At 36.8% G+C, this 16513-nt stretch overlaps 1 protein-coding gene across 2 annotated transcripts in view; it reads right to left on the bottom strand.

Annotated features, from left to right (window-relative positions):
• Positions 1-16513, bottom strand: part of itga3b (integrin, alpha 3b) — a 40727-nt gene extending 24214 nt beyond the window's left edge. The window contains exon 1 of one of the 2 annotated variants that reach the window (XM_024285460.2): positions 15859-16513. In XM_024285460.2, the coding sequence (XP_024141228.1) occupies positions 15859-16031 (173 nt within the window). In that variant the 5' untranslated portion in view covers positions 16032-16513. The remainder of the gene's footprint in view (positions 1-15858) is intronic. The other variant, XM_024285461.2, reaches the window with a different exon arrangement.

Here is a 16513-nt window from a genome sequence, read left to right as displayed (position 1 = left end):
ATATATATATATAGTGTGTATATATACATATATGTGTGTATCTATGTATATATACACATACACATATATATAGATATATATGTGTGTGTGTGTATATATGTATATACACACACACATATATATATATATATATACAGTATATATACATTTTTTACACATTTGGTTAAACTGAGTGTACGCATAACCCCACGTTTAATGTTTCAGTTCCTTTATTTCAAGCGTGACAAAGTGCTAACAGTCTTAAATACGTGTCTTAACTGAGCGTTTGACAGACGAGGGATCAGAAAACCTGACGTGCTCTCTTGGTTCCTTTTTTCATTTCAGAAGTACACTATCCCTATCAGTTTAAAATGGGAATAATTGATAAAACCAGGAGTTCCTGTGATGGGTTGTCTGGGATGGATCCTGTCTTCCTCTAAATATAGCTACAATGGGCTCCAGCAAGATCAATATATAAGACGTAACAACAATAGTGGGTAATTTTGGAGCTATAGCAGTACAGTTTGGACCCAGACCTCACCTTGGACGAGGAAAATGAAGATATACATGGAGTCGTCTATGGATGAATCAGTATGGAGCTAACCAGGGAGATGGTGTCTGGCTGTAGTAGCTTCTATGTCACAATTTCATCTACCTCTGGTTCACAACAATAAAGAAATACTCAGAAATGCTATTTTAGGTTACTTTTTCTTTATATACGTCTTCTATTATGAGAAAAATGCTACAAGAACATGTAAAAAACATAATTTTGATAAATGAAAAGGGTGTTTTATTCAAATAATGTTGGATAAAGAGCAGTAAAAACCCACGGTTTGAAAAATCTCGGGGTTGTGATGCAACAGCTGCCATGGGCGGAGCCAAAGTCTGCTTTCTCCACTACAATTCTAAAGCATCCACTTTAGAGAAATAGATCCATTAACGTCTTCATTTTCGTCATCTGAGCTGCCATCTGACTCTAGCTCTGATAATTACTCGCTCTGTATTATTTATTTTTTTGCTACGCTAATGTTAGCTTAGGCTTGTGAGGTGCTATAAGCTAGCAGGAGAAAGTGTAAACAAAGGAATGCTGGGAAATTATTGCAGCTAACTTAGGTGCCAAGAGTCCTTTCCACAAATCAGAATCAAATTTCTAATGAGGTCCTGTTGCTCTGCAGAAACTAGGTCCCACTCCAGCCATATTTTTTTCTATTTTAAAATTGTTCCCGGTGATCGTTTAATTATGACGTTTTTAGCCAAAAACAAAAGGCCTTTGTTGTTTTTGTTTTAAAGACACATTTTATAGACAGGGGCAATAGCTCATTAGAAATGCAATTGTGGGCGGGGCTCTTGACACACAACAACCCAGCCCCTCCCCGTCGCTTAGAGCTCTGTTTGCGAGCTTGTAGCTTAAAGCTAACATTAGCGGTGCAAAAATAACGATGAGAAAGACTAAATCAATACAGTTGTATCCAATTTGATTTAAGAACTACTTAGAAACGTAGATTTAATCGTAAATTGTTTAATATAGATCCTCTGCTGTAAAGGTGGATTCACACCGAACGCTATTCGCGCGGCGGAGGCGGCCAATTTCAATGTTGAGTCAATGGTACAGACGCGAATTGAGGTGATCTTAAATCCCGTGTTGCGATTTGGGGGACAGGCGCAGGGCGGTGTCTGGCAGTAGATCGATTTGAGCAGCGAGCAGTGAATTCGCCATGTGGCGAAAGAGGGGTGGGGCAACAAATGCAACAATAACAAAAAAAAAAAATCAGAAAAAATACTATTTTCACATAGATGACTCTTTATAAGACAACAAATGATTTTAAAATTTGGCTAAAAACTGCATAATCAAAATTAAAAGACCACCAACTTTACAATAGAAGAAGATGATAAGAGTAGGATTTTAAAAATGGATTAAATGGCCAATATTCACAGACATCCTTAAGAAAGGACGTGTACTCGAGTCCACCTGGACAAGCTTTCTGAAATGCTGCGAAATAGGGATTTTAATTTTCTTAGGCACAACAACAACACAAAACCTTGTAACACAACACGCAGCAGCATCTATAGAGGGAAATCCTGAGCTACAGTGCAGCAAAGCCAGACCGCTGCAGTTGACTCACACCAACAGTGGAGCAAACGAGCAGTTTGCATATTTAAAATCCACCTCAAATCATGATGCAAACGAAGCAAAGACCTTTGGCATCGACGTGCATGAAAAAAAACACTTTTTACAAGGTCAAAAAAGGCAGACAAAACACTGAGAAAACCTTTTAAATATTATCCTTTTTTTCCTCACGTTCTCTTGTATGATTTAGAAGCAAACTGCAACATTTCTCTACAGACAGAGCAGGAAAGACCCTAGAACACATGTGTTAAAGTCAAGGCTTGGGGGCCGGGTCCGGCCCTCTTGGTAATTCTATCCGGCCCTCCAGATCTTTATTAATGGCCCAATGTTATCTTGTGCTCATTCCTGCCTTTTTATTATTAATAATCATGCTAAAAAGGTACAGTTTTAACATTTTAAAAATGGGTATTCTGCTAGCTTTTTGGACTAGTTTGGCATTTATTAAGATTTTTGGGCTATTTTTGAACAAAACTAATTTTTCAGCTACATGCTAGCTGTTTTGGCTAATTTAGTTTTCTTTTTGTGTCTATTTTAGGATTTAGCTAATATTTAAATTCTAAGTATTCTAGCTAATTTAGGATTTTTTTTTGGAGTTTAGATAATATTTTAGCTACATGCTAGCTTTTTTGGCTAACCAAATTTTTTTCGTTTTGTTTCGTTTTGTTTTTTAGGCCAATTTGGCATTTAGTTAATATTTTAGCTGGTTATCAGCTTCAGTAATTTTAGCTATCAGCTTCAGTAATTTTAGCTATCAATTTCAGCATCTTTAGCTATCAGAACTAGCATCTTCAGCGGCCAAATTCAGCTTACAGCATCCATTTTCGCAGGTAATGCTATATATCTAGTTCATAATATCTAGTTATAATTAATTTTTTTTTTAATTTAGTTTTAAGAGTGTTCGATAAATGTTTATCAAGTTTGTGTTTTGGAATTTGGCCCGTGGTCTGATTGAGTTTGACACCACAGCCTTACAGGCTTTTTCCGCTGGTTTTAACCACGCATGACTCAAAAGAAAATTGAGACAAAGTAAGACCACAAAAAGAGAACATTAAAAAAAAGATACATAAAAGAGGAAATGCCGTGGTAGCGTGATAACTGCACAGCCATAAAGAACATGTCAGTCAGTCTACAAACAGGCATCACACAGGAGTATTTCAGCTGGACAAACATCCTGTTTAAAGACCACCATCTGCCTTTGGTGAAATAGTAACCAGAAAGCAAACTCATTTAGAGCCAACCTTACAAATTAAGCACGGCAGTTCATACCTGGATAATAAATGAGTTCTTCTTTCTTAAACTGTCAAAGTAAACTTTGCTGGACAGTTTCACTTTGATGGATGTGTCTAGAACGAGGGAGTCAGAGGTTAACGGTTAAGGTAAAGAAAAACACTATCTGAAACTGCAACAGAGAAGTGAGAGCAAATGAGAAGCAGAAGGCACGTTTGCACAGGCTCAGCCTGGATGTGAGCGTCTCGGTGACCTTTCCACAGGCAGGTATCGGTGACAATACTCGCAGGGCTGTTTTGACCCTGATTGGGGAAAGAAAAGAGTGTTGATGGTAGAGCTGAACACCTTCGTCTGAGGTGAGAGACACACCGTTAGCATTAGAGGTGTGTACTGGCGATACGATACATATCCTGATATGTGTGTCACGATACAATATGTATCGTGGTATATCACAAGACTATAAGACCGTATAAGAGTATGACTTAGAAAAAAACTTAAGGACTGCAACTGTATCTCATAAGTAAGTTAGTTCTAGCTAGGGTTGTGTCTGTTATGGTTTCCAATTTTAAGTTTACACATTTATACACATTTGTTTAGAAATACATCAAAAATCTAGTATGTAATTTGAATATACTTATATTAATCTGATACAGTTCACATATTGTAAAATTAAAGGAGAAGTTCTAACAAAAATGTTCAGATCATTAACATTGTAAACATTGTTCTGTTTCTCCTGGAGGACGTTTCAGTTTGGCCACTAGGTGGCGATTGGCTGTAAAAGTGCACCTTACTCAAGAAGAAGACGACAGTATGAAGGAAAAAATGCTTTTTTTAGACCACAAATAGTTACTTTGACAAATACTTCCCTAAAAGACTTTGGGAAATGAATGCCTGCGAGTAAAGAAAGATGTTCATTTAGTATTTTTTGGGTCGGCCAAACGTTAGCATTAGCTGTCCTATGGGAAATTCTATTGAACGTTAGCATCAAGCTAACGGACTTTAGCTTTATGTGCTAAATCGATTTATAACTTTTGTGAATTGATTATTGATCTATTAAGATTAAATTAATTCAAATCAATTAATCTAAATTTTTCAACCCTGCTCTAGTTTTAGACGAGCAAATTCAGAGCGCTTTTCTTTTGGTAAATTAAGAAATATTATTTTTTAAAGAGAACAATCACACAAAGCGCTGTGGTCATCCATGGCCGGCTTGAGCAGTACAACCGTTTTGCGTCTGGTCTATTTTTTTGCTCAAACCGCGAGCGATCAGCGTCAATCCTGGCAGGAAGTTACGCCGAAACACACGAGAAAATCCAGTCAATTTTCAAAATATACAAATTTTTCACAATAAAATACCGCGACTGACAAAAGCGATCAATATTTTTTGTATCTAAACAGTTGAGAGCAGTTGAGCTAGTCGACCGTCGCAAAAACATGTGGACCTGGTGTGAACTGGAGGTGAAGCGGATTCCGCGGACACTCTGTGAATGTGAACCCGGCATCAGTGTGCTGTGCTGCCATCTAGTGGTCGGGGGTGTGGGTGGAAGTAGGACGCTAAAGGACACTCATAAATAATTAACTAAATATATCGTCTCGACAAATTGATACGAATATCGTCAAACAAAATATCGCGATATATTGCAAAATCGATTTTTTCTTACACCAATAGTTAGGATACTTTCTAATCCAAATTCATGCCCTATATTTCCGGCTCCTCCCTATTGCTCAAATTTTAGGGGCATTTCGAGCTTTAGTGGGGCTCAAATTCGTTTTTTTAGTGACTTCAGGCTGGATATCCCTCCACCAGAAGGGTACGAGAGTAAGAAGTTTACATTTGAATGTAAGTCACGACTTTTTAAAATGATAAAACCAATGTTGCTATGTGTTTTCCGAGCGTTAGCAGCTAAGCGCTAACGCAGATGACCGTCGACTATTGATGATAACATCAAAGATTAGTGACGTTTTGAAGACATTATTTTTCTATTTCTTCTTGTAAGGTAATACATTTGCAAACAACCTATTTCTTTATTCTACGACGGAGTATTAGGGCCACCAAAAAGAAAAAAAAAGTAATATTACGACTTTTTTTCTCGTAAATTTACGACTTTTAATCTCGTAAATTTACGAGAAAAAAGTCGTAACTGCTAAATTACGAGAATAAAGTCGCATATTTATGACTTCAAAAGTCGTAGGCTTATATTTTACGACTTTTAATCTCGTAAATTTACGAGAAAAAACTCGTAAATTTATGAGATTAAAAGTCGTAAATTTACGAGAAAAAAGTCGTAAATTTACGAGATTAAAAGTCGTAATATTACTTTTTTTTTTTTTGGTGGCCCTAATACTCCGTCGTATTATTCAATTATATGCTTCAAAAAGCTCTCAGTTGTGACGCAGCAACCGAAATGGGCGTGGCCAAAGCCCCCCTGCTCCATTCTGATGCAGACAAATAGATCCACTAACAACTTTGTTTTCCTCTTCTGAAACCATTTTTTTTTAGCACCACTCATGTTAGGGGGGCTGTAAGCTAGCCGGAGAGACTCTAAACAAAGGGATGATGGGATATCAGTTGTGGCTACAACTCAGAGGCAAATTTCTGCTTAACTCCTGTCGCTCTGCACAAACTTAGTCAAAGAAAACGACCCAGTTTGAAAAAATTCCCTGAAAACAGCACTATTCTAGATTGGAGTGCGACCTTACACGGAGTTTTCTCTCAGATATTACTCATTTCCAGCTGATGCAGGTCTGTGCATGACCCATCTGCCTTAACCTGCCGAGGTTTGAAGAAACGCACCATTGTGTCAGTCCTTTATCCAGTTCTGTCATTAGCAAATAACAAACACGCAGAGTTTCACACACATGTTGGGGCACAGCATGCGTTAACCTTCCTTCCCCCAGACAGAGCGATGAAAACCAACACCCTAGGACGGTTGTGCTCTTCAAAGTTAAAAATCGCAGTGAGAGGGAAAGGTATTGAAGGACACGGTTCTTCCAGCTGCAGGTAGCCCTCATTAGCCCACAGGCCAGGTTTTCCAACTCCTTTTGTGTGCTGCTGGAGGCGTTTGTAGAAGAGAAAGAGGGATCTCTTACAGAGTAGAAACTGTCTTTACTGCAGGAATTTTTAGTGAAACCCCCACCCTATTATTAAAATGTCTCACATTCCAATAAATACATTGACAAAAGGAGCAAATTCTTTAAATATTAGGGACTATTACTATAAAGTTATGTAGCTTTTTTTTATTTTCCTGACAACTTTTGTGTTGTTTACATGTCAAAAATGCTTAAAAAAAGTCATTTTCCTCGCTATTTATTCTCTTATCAGCTCTTTGGACGACATGCATCTTTGTTTCAAAGCATAAACACTCTGAGAGAGCACACCTTAATGTCTAAAGAAATCAATAACCTCTCCTGACTTGGTGCTAAAATATATATATGCAGTAATGGACGATAAAGTTTTACAGCCACAGGAGGGATTCAGAACGGCACTCTGGTGCTTTAGAGGAACCACTTCTGATACAAAAGCAATGAAAGGTTAGATTGTGTCAAATGTTTGACCTTCACCCAAAGATATAAAGCTGCTAGAAATGAATAAAGTCAAATATTTAAACTGGAATGACTGATGACTGTTTGGGTGTGAAATTTAATAGATGCTTTGTTTCGTTTTGCTCCTTTTTGTGAAACATGCGGATGAATTAGCAGCAATTAAGATACAGACGGTGATCTGTTGGATACAAATATTTAACGGTTGAGAAGTGTAGGGAAAAATTGATTAAACGATACATCGTGATATTTTATTTGACGATACCTGTATGACGAGACGATATTTCCTTAATTATTCATCCTTAAGCTGTACTTTTGTTTTCCACCCCCGACCACTAGTTGGCACCACACTGAGCCTCTTTGAGCGGAATACTGTCGGTTGTGGAAATCAGATAATGTTAAATATTTCTTCATTTACCAAAATAAAAGCACAATGAAATTGTTCAGGTAAAACCAACTAGCATATGAGATACAGTAGCAGTGCTAGAGCTTTTTTCTAAGTCATACTCCTAAAAAAAGTGAAAAATTGTTTTGGTTCAGTCTTGGCATATATCGCGATACACATCGTACCGTGAGACACATATCGGGATATGTATCGTATCGCCAGACTCTTGCCAATATACACCCTTAGTAGAAACATTTCAGACATCATCACAAAGGGAATTCTGTAAATGATGTGACCTTTTATTCTGGCCTGAATGGTCTTCATAATTTGGTAAGTGTGGAAGTTCACCTAAAGCCTTATGGCTCTGTAAAGTGACAAGGTGGAAGAATTCGCTATAGCAGGGGTGTCAAACTCATTCAGGGGCCAAAATCCAAAACACACCTTAGGTCGCGGGCCGAACATTTATGGAACACTATAAAACTACATTTTTAAAACTGTAACTTTTTAACATAATTATGAACTAGATGTATAGCATTACCTGTGATAATGCTAGTGTGAATGCTGTAAGCTGAATTTGGCTGCTGAAGATGCTAGTGCTGATGCTGAAATTGATAGATAAAAATGCTGAAGCCAAATGGCAAATTAGCCTAAAAAATTTTAAAACAACAAAAAAATGAAGTTTATGAAGCTTAAAAAAAATAACAAAACTCAAAAATAGCCTAAAAAACTAAAAAAAGGCCTAAATTAGCCAAAACAGCTAGCATGTAAATATTAGCCTAATTCTAAAACGGTCAAAAAAACTAAAAAAAAGCCTAAATTAGCCAAAATACCAAGCTTATAGCTAAAATATTAGCTAAACTCCAAAACAGCCATAAAAGAGCCTACATTAGTCAAAAAAGCTAGCATGTAGCTGAAATATTAGCTCAACTTCAAAACAGCCTAAAAACGGAAAAAGCCTAAATTAGCCAAAATGGCTAGCATGTAGTAGAAATATTAGCTTAACTCCAAAATAGCCTAAAAACAGAAAAAGCCTTAATTAGCCAAAACAGCTAGCACGTAGCTGAAATGTTAGCTAAACTCAAAAATAGTCTAGAAAAAGTCCAAAAAGCTAGCAGAATGGCAATTTTTAAAATAGCAACTTTTCAACCTAATTGTGAATAATAAAAAGGCATGAATATTATTCCAGAATAAATCAACTTAAACCTTTAATAACTTTCAATATTTTACTCTTCATAAAAATATATGTTGTCAAAATTATACAAGTTAGAAATAAGCGCAAGATAACATCAGGTCATTAATAACAATAAAATAAATTGATCTGGAGGGCCGGATAGAATTACCAGGAGGGCCGGATTCGGCCCCTGAGCCTTGACTTTTACACATGCACTATATGATAGTCATGGATTTAGTAACCCCTCCCCTTCGTGTTCCAAACAGGAAGTACACACTGGGTCCAAGAAGTCAAACTCCCATAGAGAAACATACCTAGGATAGCACAAGGGTTACATTGCACTGAACACTATTGTGTTTTGAAGCTAGAAAGTTTCATAACTCCTAAAAGAAGAGTTTTTATTATTATTTATTTACTGACTAAACTCAAGGTCTTTCCTGTAATATTTCTGTCTGCCTTCGGGAAATAAAACCTTATCCCTTTGTCGTGCCAACTGATCTGTTGTAAGGCCTCGGAGCAAACTTCTGGTACCTTCGTCTTTTCATACGTTTTTCACATTTCTTAAAAAAAGGCAAAAAGAGCAGAGTTGCTCATGCTCAAGGACTTTGGCAACTGTGTAATGATGACTTGTGCAAAACTTCGAATTTGATAAAAAATTAGGTCGAAAAACAACTGGGATGTATTGTTCAATAGTTTGGCTGCCACAATTAGTCGACTAATCGACCATTAAAATAGTTGAAGACTAATTTAATAGTCAATTAGTCGATATTTTATATTATATGGAGACGGAGTGTAGTAAAGTTGTAAGTTATAATGTTATTATTCTAGGTTTGTGGACAATTTTGGCATTTATTAAAGTTGTATTTTGGAGTTTAGCTAATATTTCAGCAGCATGCTAGCTGTTTTGGCTAGTTTTGGATTTGTTCAGTTTTTTGGGCTAATTTGAAGTTAAACTAATATTCCAGCAGCATGCTAGCTGTTTTGGCTAATTTAGGATTTTCAGTTTTTTAAGGCTATTTTGAAGTTAAGCTAATATTCCAGCTGCATGCTAGCTGTTTTGGCTAATTTAGGCGTTCTTTGTTTTAGGTTATTTTGTAGTTTAGCTAATATTCCAGCAGCATGCTAACTGTTTTGCTAATTTAGGATTTTCAGTTTTTTTAGGCTATTTTGAAGTTAAGCTAATATTTCAGCAGCATGCTAACTGTTTTGGCTAATTTAGGTTTTTTCAGTTTTTTAGGCTAATTTGAAGTCAAGCTAATATTTCAGCAGCATGCTAGCTGTTTTGGCTAATTTAGGATTTGTTCAGTTTTTTAAGGCTATTTTGAAGTTAAGCTAATATTCCAGCTGCATGCAAGCTGTTTTGGTCTAATTTAGGATTTTCAGTTTTTTAGGCTAATTTGAAGTTAAGCTAATATTTCAGCAGCATGCTAGCTGTTTTGGCTAGTTTTGGATTTGTTCAGTTTTTTAGGCTAATTTGAAGTTAAACTAATATTCCAGCAGCATGCTAGCTGTTTTGGCTAATTTAGGATTTGTTCAGTTTTTTAAGGCTATTTTGAAGTTAAGCTAATATTCCAGCTGCATGCTAGCTGTTTTGGCTAATTTAGGATTTTCAGTTTTTTTAGGCTATTTTGAAGTTAAGCTAATATTTCAGCTATATGCTAGCTGTTTTGGCTAATTTAGGTTTTTTCAGTTTTTTAGACTAATTTGAAGTTAAGCTAATATTTTAGCAGCATGCTAGCTGTTTTGGCTAATTTAGGATTTGTTCAGTTTTTTAAGGCTATTTTGAAGTTAAGCTAATATTCCAGCTGCATGCTAGCTGTTTTGGCTAATTTAGGCGTTCTTTGTTTTAGGTTATTTTGTAGTTTAGCTAATATTCCAGCAGCATGCTAACTGTTTTGCTAATTTAGGATTTTCAGTTTTTTTAGGCTATTTTAAAGTTAAGCTAATATTTCAGCTATATGCTAGCTGTTTTGGTCTAATTTAGGATTTTCAGTTTTTAGGCTAATTTGAAGTTAAGCTAATATTTCAGCAGCATGCTAGCTGTTTTGGCTAATTTAGGATTTGTTCAGTTTTTTAGGCTAATTTGAAGTTAAGCTAATATTTCAGCTATATGCTAGCTGTTTTGGCTAATTTAGGATTTTCAGTTTTTTAGGCTAATTTGAAGTTAAGCTAATATTTCAGCTATATGCTAGCTGTTTTGGCTAATTTAGGATTTGTTCAGCTTTTTAGGCTAATTTGAAGTTAAGCCAACATTTCAGCTGCATGCTAGCTGTTTTGGCTAATTTAGGATTTGTTCAGCTTTTTAGGCTAATTTGAAGTTAAGCTAATATTCCATCAGTATGCTAGCTGTTTTGGCTAATTTAGGCTTTTTTTCAGTTTTTTAGGCTAATTTGAAGTTAAGCTAATATTTCAGCTGCATGCTAGCTATTTTGGCTAATTTAGGATTTTTCCGTTTTTTAAGGCTATTTTGAAGTTAAGCTAATATTTCAGCTGCATGCTAGCTATTTTGGCTAATTTGGGATTTTTCCGTTTTTTAAGGCTATTTTGAAGTTAAGCTAATATTTTAGCTATATGCTAGCTGTTTTGCTCTATATAAGATTTTTTCCGTGCTTTTGGCTAATTTGAAGTTAAGTTAATATTTTAGCTGCATGCTAGCTTTTTGGCTAACTTGGGCTTTTTTCAGTTTATTTAGGTTAATTTCCCATTCAACTAATATTGTAGCTGGCCATCAGCTTTAGTGTTTTCAGCTATGAGCTTCAGCAATTTCAGCTACCAACTTCAGCGTTTTTAGCTATCAATTTCAGCATCTTCAGAGGCCAAATTCAGCTTACAGAATTCACACTAAAACTATCAGGTAATGCTATATATCTAGTTTTTAGTTGGTTTAAAGTTAATCATGGTTAAGATGTGAGCTTCATATTCAGTTTGCCCATGACCCGATTAGTCGACTACTAAAATAATGGTTTGTGGAAGGACTACTCAATACTTATTTGAATTAAAACCCAAAACATTTCCATGTTCCAACTGAGATTTTTACTTTTGGATTACAAGGCAGCGTAGATGTTAAATTTGCATCTTCCAGCAGAGAAGGGAGGGCCACGCGCCAAATGAAACAGCAGACTTTCATCGCCTCAGGTCTCCTCAGTCAGACAGATGAACCGAGCAATAAAACTCACTTCAGCTCGGATTAAATATTCATCCGTCAAAGGAATTAAACGACTTTCTCAGCTCACAGATGTGGAATCACATTTGAACAATCAGCGTAAAGATTTTATCTTTTAGACGTTTGTCTCTTCCTTGCGACCATCATTCTGACTTCTGTCTTGTCTCAACCTGAAACCTGGCAGGTTGGGACGACGCGTAGAGGAGTAATACATTCCACGCATGCCGTGGGGTCAGGGGACTGGAAGAGCCAATAGGTGGCGGCCAGCTGACTGCCCACAGCCTCCTCCCTGCCAAAGCAGAGAACAAAAAAGCTCTCTGAGGAGAAGAAGAACCTCGGAGACATTAAAGGGGTCATTTGAAGGCAGATGGGGAGAACAAATTGGCCTCAGGTAGAGATTCCTTACATGGAATCGTATCCCAACATGTCGGCTCTCTAATGGACATGCATGGAATGACACTTCCAAATTCACAAATTCAGAAGAGTAGGATTTTAGCTTAAGCCCAAATTGGTTAGTTGGCTTAAAAGGGTGAAAGAAAAACACTGAAAGGGCCACATTTGGTCAAACTTCTTCGTAGAGCTCGTCTGACTCAATCGGGGACAAAAAAACGGACATTTACGCCGCATTTTATGACTATGTGGAGGTTTCAGTGAAAGACTATTCTATCATTTTTGAGGTTCACAAGACAGATTTGGCGCCACAAGACAATAAAAAAGAATTCAGACTGTACAGCAAAATGCTATCTAGGGTGTCCTGAAGCAGGATAGGCTCCAGCAACCCCCTGCACCGGACAAAGGGGAATAAGGGGGACATTCTGCTCAGATTAAAGACTCCATCTAATAACAAAATGTGTTTTTTAACATCTTGTTCCATTTCTCTGATGATAGAGGACATATTTCTAAGAAAAAGTATGTGAATACTTTGGGATTACTTGAATTTCTGCGTGAATTTGTCATAAAATATGTTTCTGATCGACATCTGAGTCATATCCCATGATAAATACATTCTGCTTAAACTAATACAGTTTGGTTAAAGTTAATAAATCCAAGGATTCACATATTTTTTTTCCACCCTGCACTTTGAATGTTGACACATTTTGTTGACTAAAAACACAAAAACTGACATTTTTATGTGTATTAGTTTAAGCGTTTATCATGTGGTGTGACTTAGATGAAGATCAGAACGATTTTTACGACAAATTCATGCAGAAATCCAAGTAATCCCAATGGATTCACATCCCGTTCTTCGTTGAAATTGTTGTTAGATGAAAAAAACGCAGTTGGAAATATATACAAATAGATCCACGAACGTCTTCCTCCTCTGAGCTGGAATCTGGATCAAAACTACGGCTAGATATTGATCGCCATTTTTGGTGCAGCAGTAATGTCAGTTTGGGGGTGTGGGGAGCTGTAAACTAGCAGGATAGGGTCAAAAAATCATCGCCGCCCTGCAGAAACTATGTCCTAGAAAATGACAATTCCTTTTTCTTTTTTAATACTAATAGAAAAGCAAAATTACACACTTTGGGCTATAAAATCAGCAGAATTATTGAGTTTTCATGAAAAGCGGATTTAGATAATCCTTCCTGATAATCTGGAGATTTACTATCAGTATATTCTTTTCCTTGTGCCATGATATAGAAATCTGTCTGGCAGAAGTTTTTCTTTTCTGGAAGCACGTTCAAAGTCGAAAAGACTTGTGCTTATCTGCTCTGATCTCAAATTTAATCCTCTTTACGGCTGGGAAAATCTCTTAAAAAGTTCGGCCGGGAGAGTTGCTACTGTTTGTAAACACAACATCTGACCAGTCGTGACCAGTTGGAGCGGCGTGGAAAAGAACGAGAACAAATCCTCTTAATGGAATTAAAAAAACTCTGTTTTTTAAAGAAACAAGACAAAAATGCGGCACTTGAACGCTCAGATTTAATCAGATATAAACGTTGAGACCTTCTACCGGACTGCTGACAGGACACAGGAAGTGAGCCACGGTTCTTCAAAGCGGAGATAAGAGCGAGCTGGGAGCGTGCTGTGTGATCATGGATGCAGAAGGATAAAGAGGCCGCTGTAATTGGCAGGGTGAAATCCAATACCAAACAGTGATACAGTTTGAGGAGCTTTCATTAGACATGCTGTAAAGGAAGTCGGGGCAGATTTGGCAACATTCACATCCTCCAGCGTCAGTGAAACCAAGGTTTCCCATTAATCCGTTAGAGAAAATTATATTTTCAACCACCACTAAAAAAATAATAAACCTCCATTGTTTTTATCCATGAAGGACATTCAGTTGAATCATTTTCTAGTACATTTTCTGAACATTAGACTGAAACTAGTTTTTGTTTTCTATCAGACTCATGAAATATTCAAACTCATTTTGTTATTCATCTGATGTTCTCTTTGCTTTGTTGTTTTTGAGCTTCAAATTGCGTCTACATTAAAGACTGTAAATCTATTTACGTGTGGGTTTTCTAGTTTTTTGTACTCCTATCTGATACAAAAATTTACTTGGAAATTTAATCTATGGATATACTCCTTTTATGCACCTCACATATCATCTCCCATCAGTGGCGAACATAGCAGTTTGAGGGCCCCAGGCGAACCGTACCAGGGGGGCCCCCTGCAGCGATTGAATTCATAATTTATTCAGGTTTTACTAAAGAAAGCAAAATAAACTAAAATATTTAACAGTTCGGTTGTAATTCTCAAAACAACAGTTTTCTGCCCTCCCTTTCCCGAATGTCTCTTTTTCTGACCCTTTTCTTAAGAGTTTTAGGGCCTTCACTAAAGAAAAATAGTTAGCAGAACATAACAAAATCACACATATATGGCTTAAAAGGTTATTGCTGCACTTTTTCCGCTTGCAGCCTGAATAAGACACAGACTTCTCCTTTGACAGAGGAGGATGAGCGCTAGCGCAGTGAGTTGTGTTTTCAAACAGAAAAAAGGTCCAGCTGCCTATTTGTTATTTTTTTTTTAATATTGCAGAATTGTGATTTAATGGAAACGGTGCAATTGCAAAATTGTTTTTTTTGACATTTCTACAATTTCTATAAAGTGGAAAAAGGCTATTGTTTGATTGTCTTTGGTGAAAAACTTCAAAAGCAAAATTAGACATTTTTTATTCGAGAAAAAAAAATGCAGTTTTTCTTGTAAAATTAAAACTTTTTACTCAAAATTTTACAACTTTGTTATAAAAAAATTGAACATTTCTTTATTTTTATATTAATTGGAAATTTTATAATCAAAATTTTTCAACTTTAATCTCATTTTTTTTCTTTTGTCTTATAATTTACAGTTTTTGCTCATAAAGTCTGTATCTTCTTTTCTTATAACTTTATTCCAATTTTTTTGTATTTCATAACTTTATTCATATGAATTTTTTTTCCTCAATTTTACAAATTATTCTCATGAAAATTGTCTTCTATTTTATAATCTAGCAACTTTATTCCCTAATTTGTTTCTCTTAATTTCACATTTTTTCCTCATAGTTTTACCATTTTATTATCATAATTTTTGCTCCTGATTTTACAACTTATTATACAAATGTAACTTTTTTTTCATTATGTTGCAACTTATAAAATTTCTTTGTTTTTCTCATAATTTTAGGACTTTATCCTGTTACATTTTGACATCTCCCACAATTCTATAGTTTTTTTGTTTTTTTTGTATTCCTGCACTTTAGGAAGTGTTGCAACAACTTTCATGCTTTTTCTTTACCTGTTTCTTTTACAACCCTTCATCTTACTACTTTAAAAAAATATCTCCTTGAAAAGTCCCTCCCAGCTTGTTGTTGCTTTTAACAAAATGTTCCATTAATTCAGAAAGACAAAACATTTTACAGTTTAATGCCATTTTTTTATTATCATTTTTTATTTTTATTTTAGACATGTTTAGTAAATTTTAATTGGGGCCCCCGAGGTTTGGGGGGCCCAGGAAATCCCCCATGTTTGCCAAATGGTAAGTCCGCCCCTGTCTCCAATGAAACAAATCTGAATAAATATTTATCTAATGTAAAAATGAGTTATCTTTAATGTTTTAGGCTATTTCCTGCTTTGTTTTGGAAGTTTTTGCTTTCCAAAGTGAGATCCCGAGGGAGCCGGCGCGGAAGCGTGACAGGTGTGGAAGAAAGGCGAGTTTTGCGCACTCCGTGCGCAAAACTCGCCTTTCTTCCACACCTGTCACTTTTCTGTGAGCATACTCTGATCCACCTATGAATCGAAGAGGGAAATGGAGGTTTTTTCCTCCAACACGCGCAGCAGGCTACTCACAGGTGCCGTCTGGAGCCCTCCGTCTGCTCGTGCAGCGCCACCGAGAATCCAAACAAGCTCCCGCTGGTCTTCCCCACTTTGATCACAGGAAAACGCTCGTCGAGGTTAAATCCGCGGCAGGTCGGCGTCCTGTAAATGGTCAGAAAGGCGCACAGCCACAGTTTGGCAGACATGTTCGCTCTCTCCGCGCAGATCCACGCGCAGCCGCCTCGGTCTGCGTCTCCCTCCAACAGGTAGGCTGCTGCTGCCTCACGCAGAGCCGCTTTCCTTCTCCCTGTCTCCCCCTGCCGTCCACACCGTCCTCCAACAAACCAAACCACCTCTCACATCTCATCCACAACTTTTGGCTCCAAAGAGAAGTCACCTGATAATAGTAAAAACTATCCAAACCTCTTTTTTTTGGTGCGTAAAGCACATGAGCACCCATGTGACAAACTCCCTCAAACGTCCAATAGGCTGTTCATTAAACCTTTAATCCCCTTAACCAGTCTCTCTAAAGTCATTTTTTTCCTCTTCTGTCCAACCCTGTTAGTTTTCCCTCCATCCATGTGGAATCTGTGCCCACTTTTGGATGCAATCTCTCACCCAGAAGTAATCAGGCTGTTCTCCGGAGGTGAAATGTGGCCTGTTGGGGGTTGTAGTTTACTCAGGTTAC

The sequence above is a fragment of the Oryzias melastigma genome, linkage group LG19 (genome assembly GCF_002922805.2).
Source record: "Oryzias melastigma strain HK-1 linkage group LG19, ASM292280v2, whole genome shotgun sequence".
NCBI lineage: Eukaryota > Metazoa > Chordata > Actinopteri > Beloniformes > Adrianichthyidae > Oryzias > Oryzias melastigma.
This window is presented reverse-complemented; position numbering and strand designations above follow the sequence as displayed.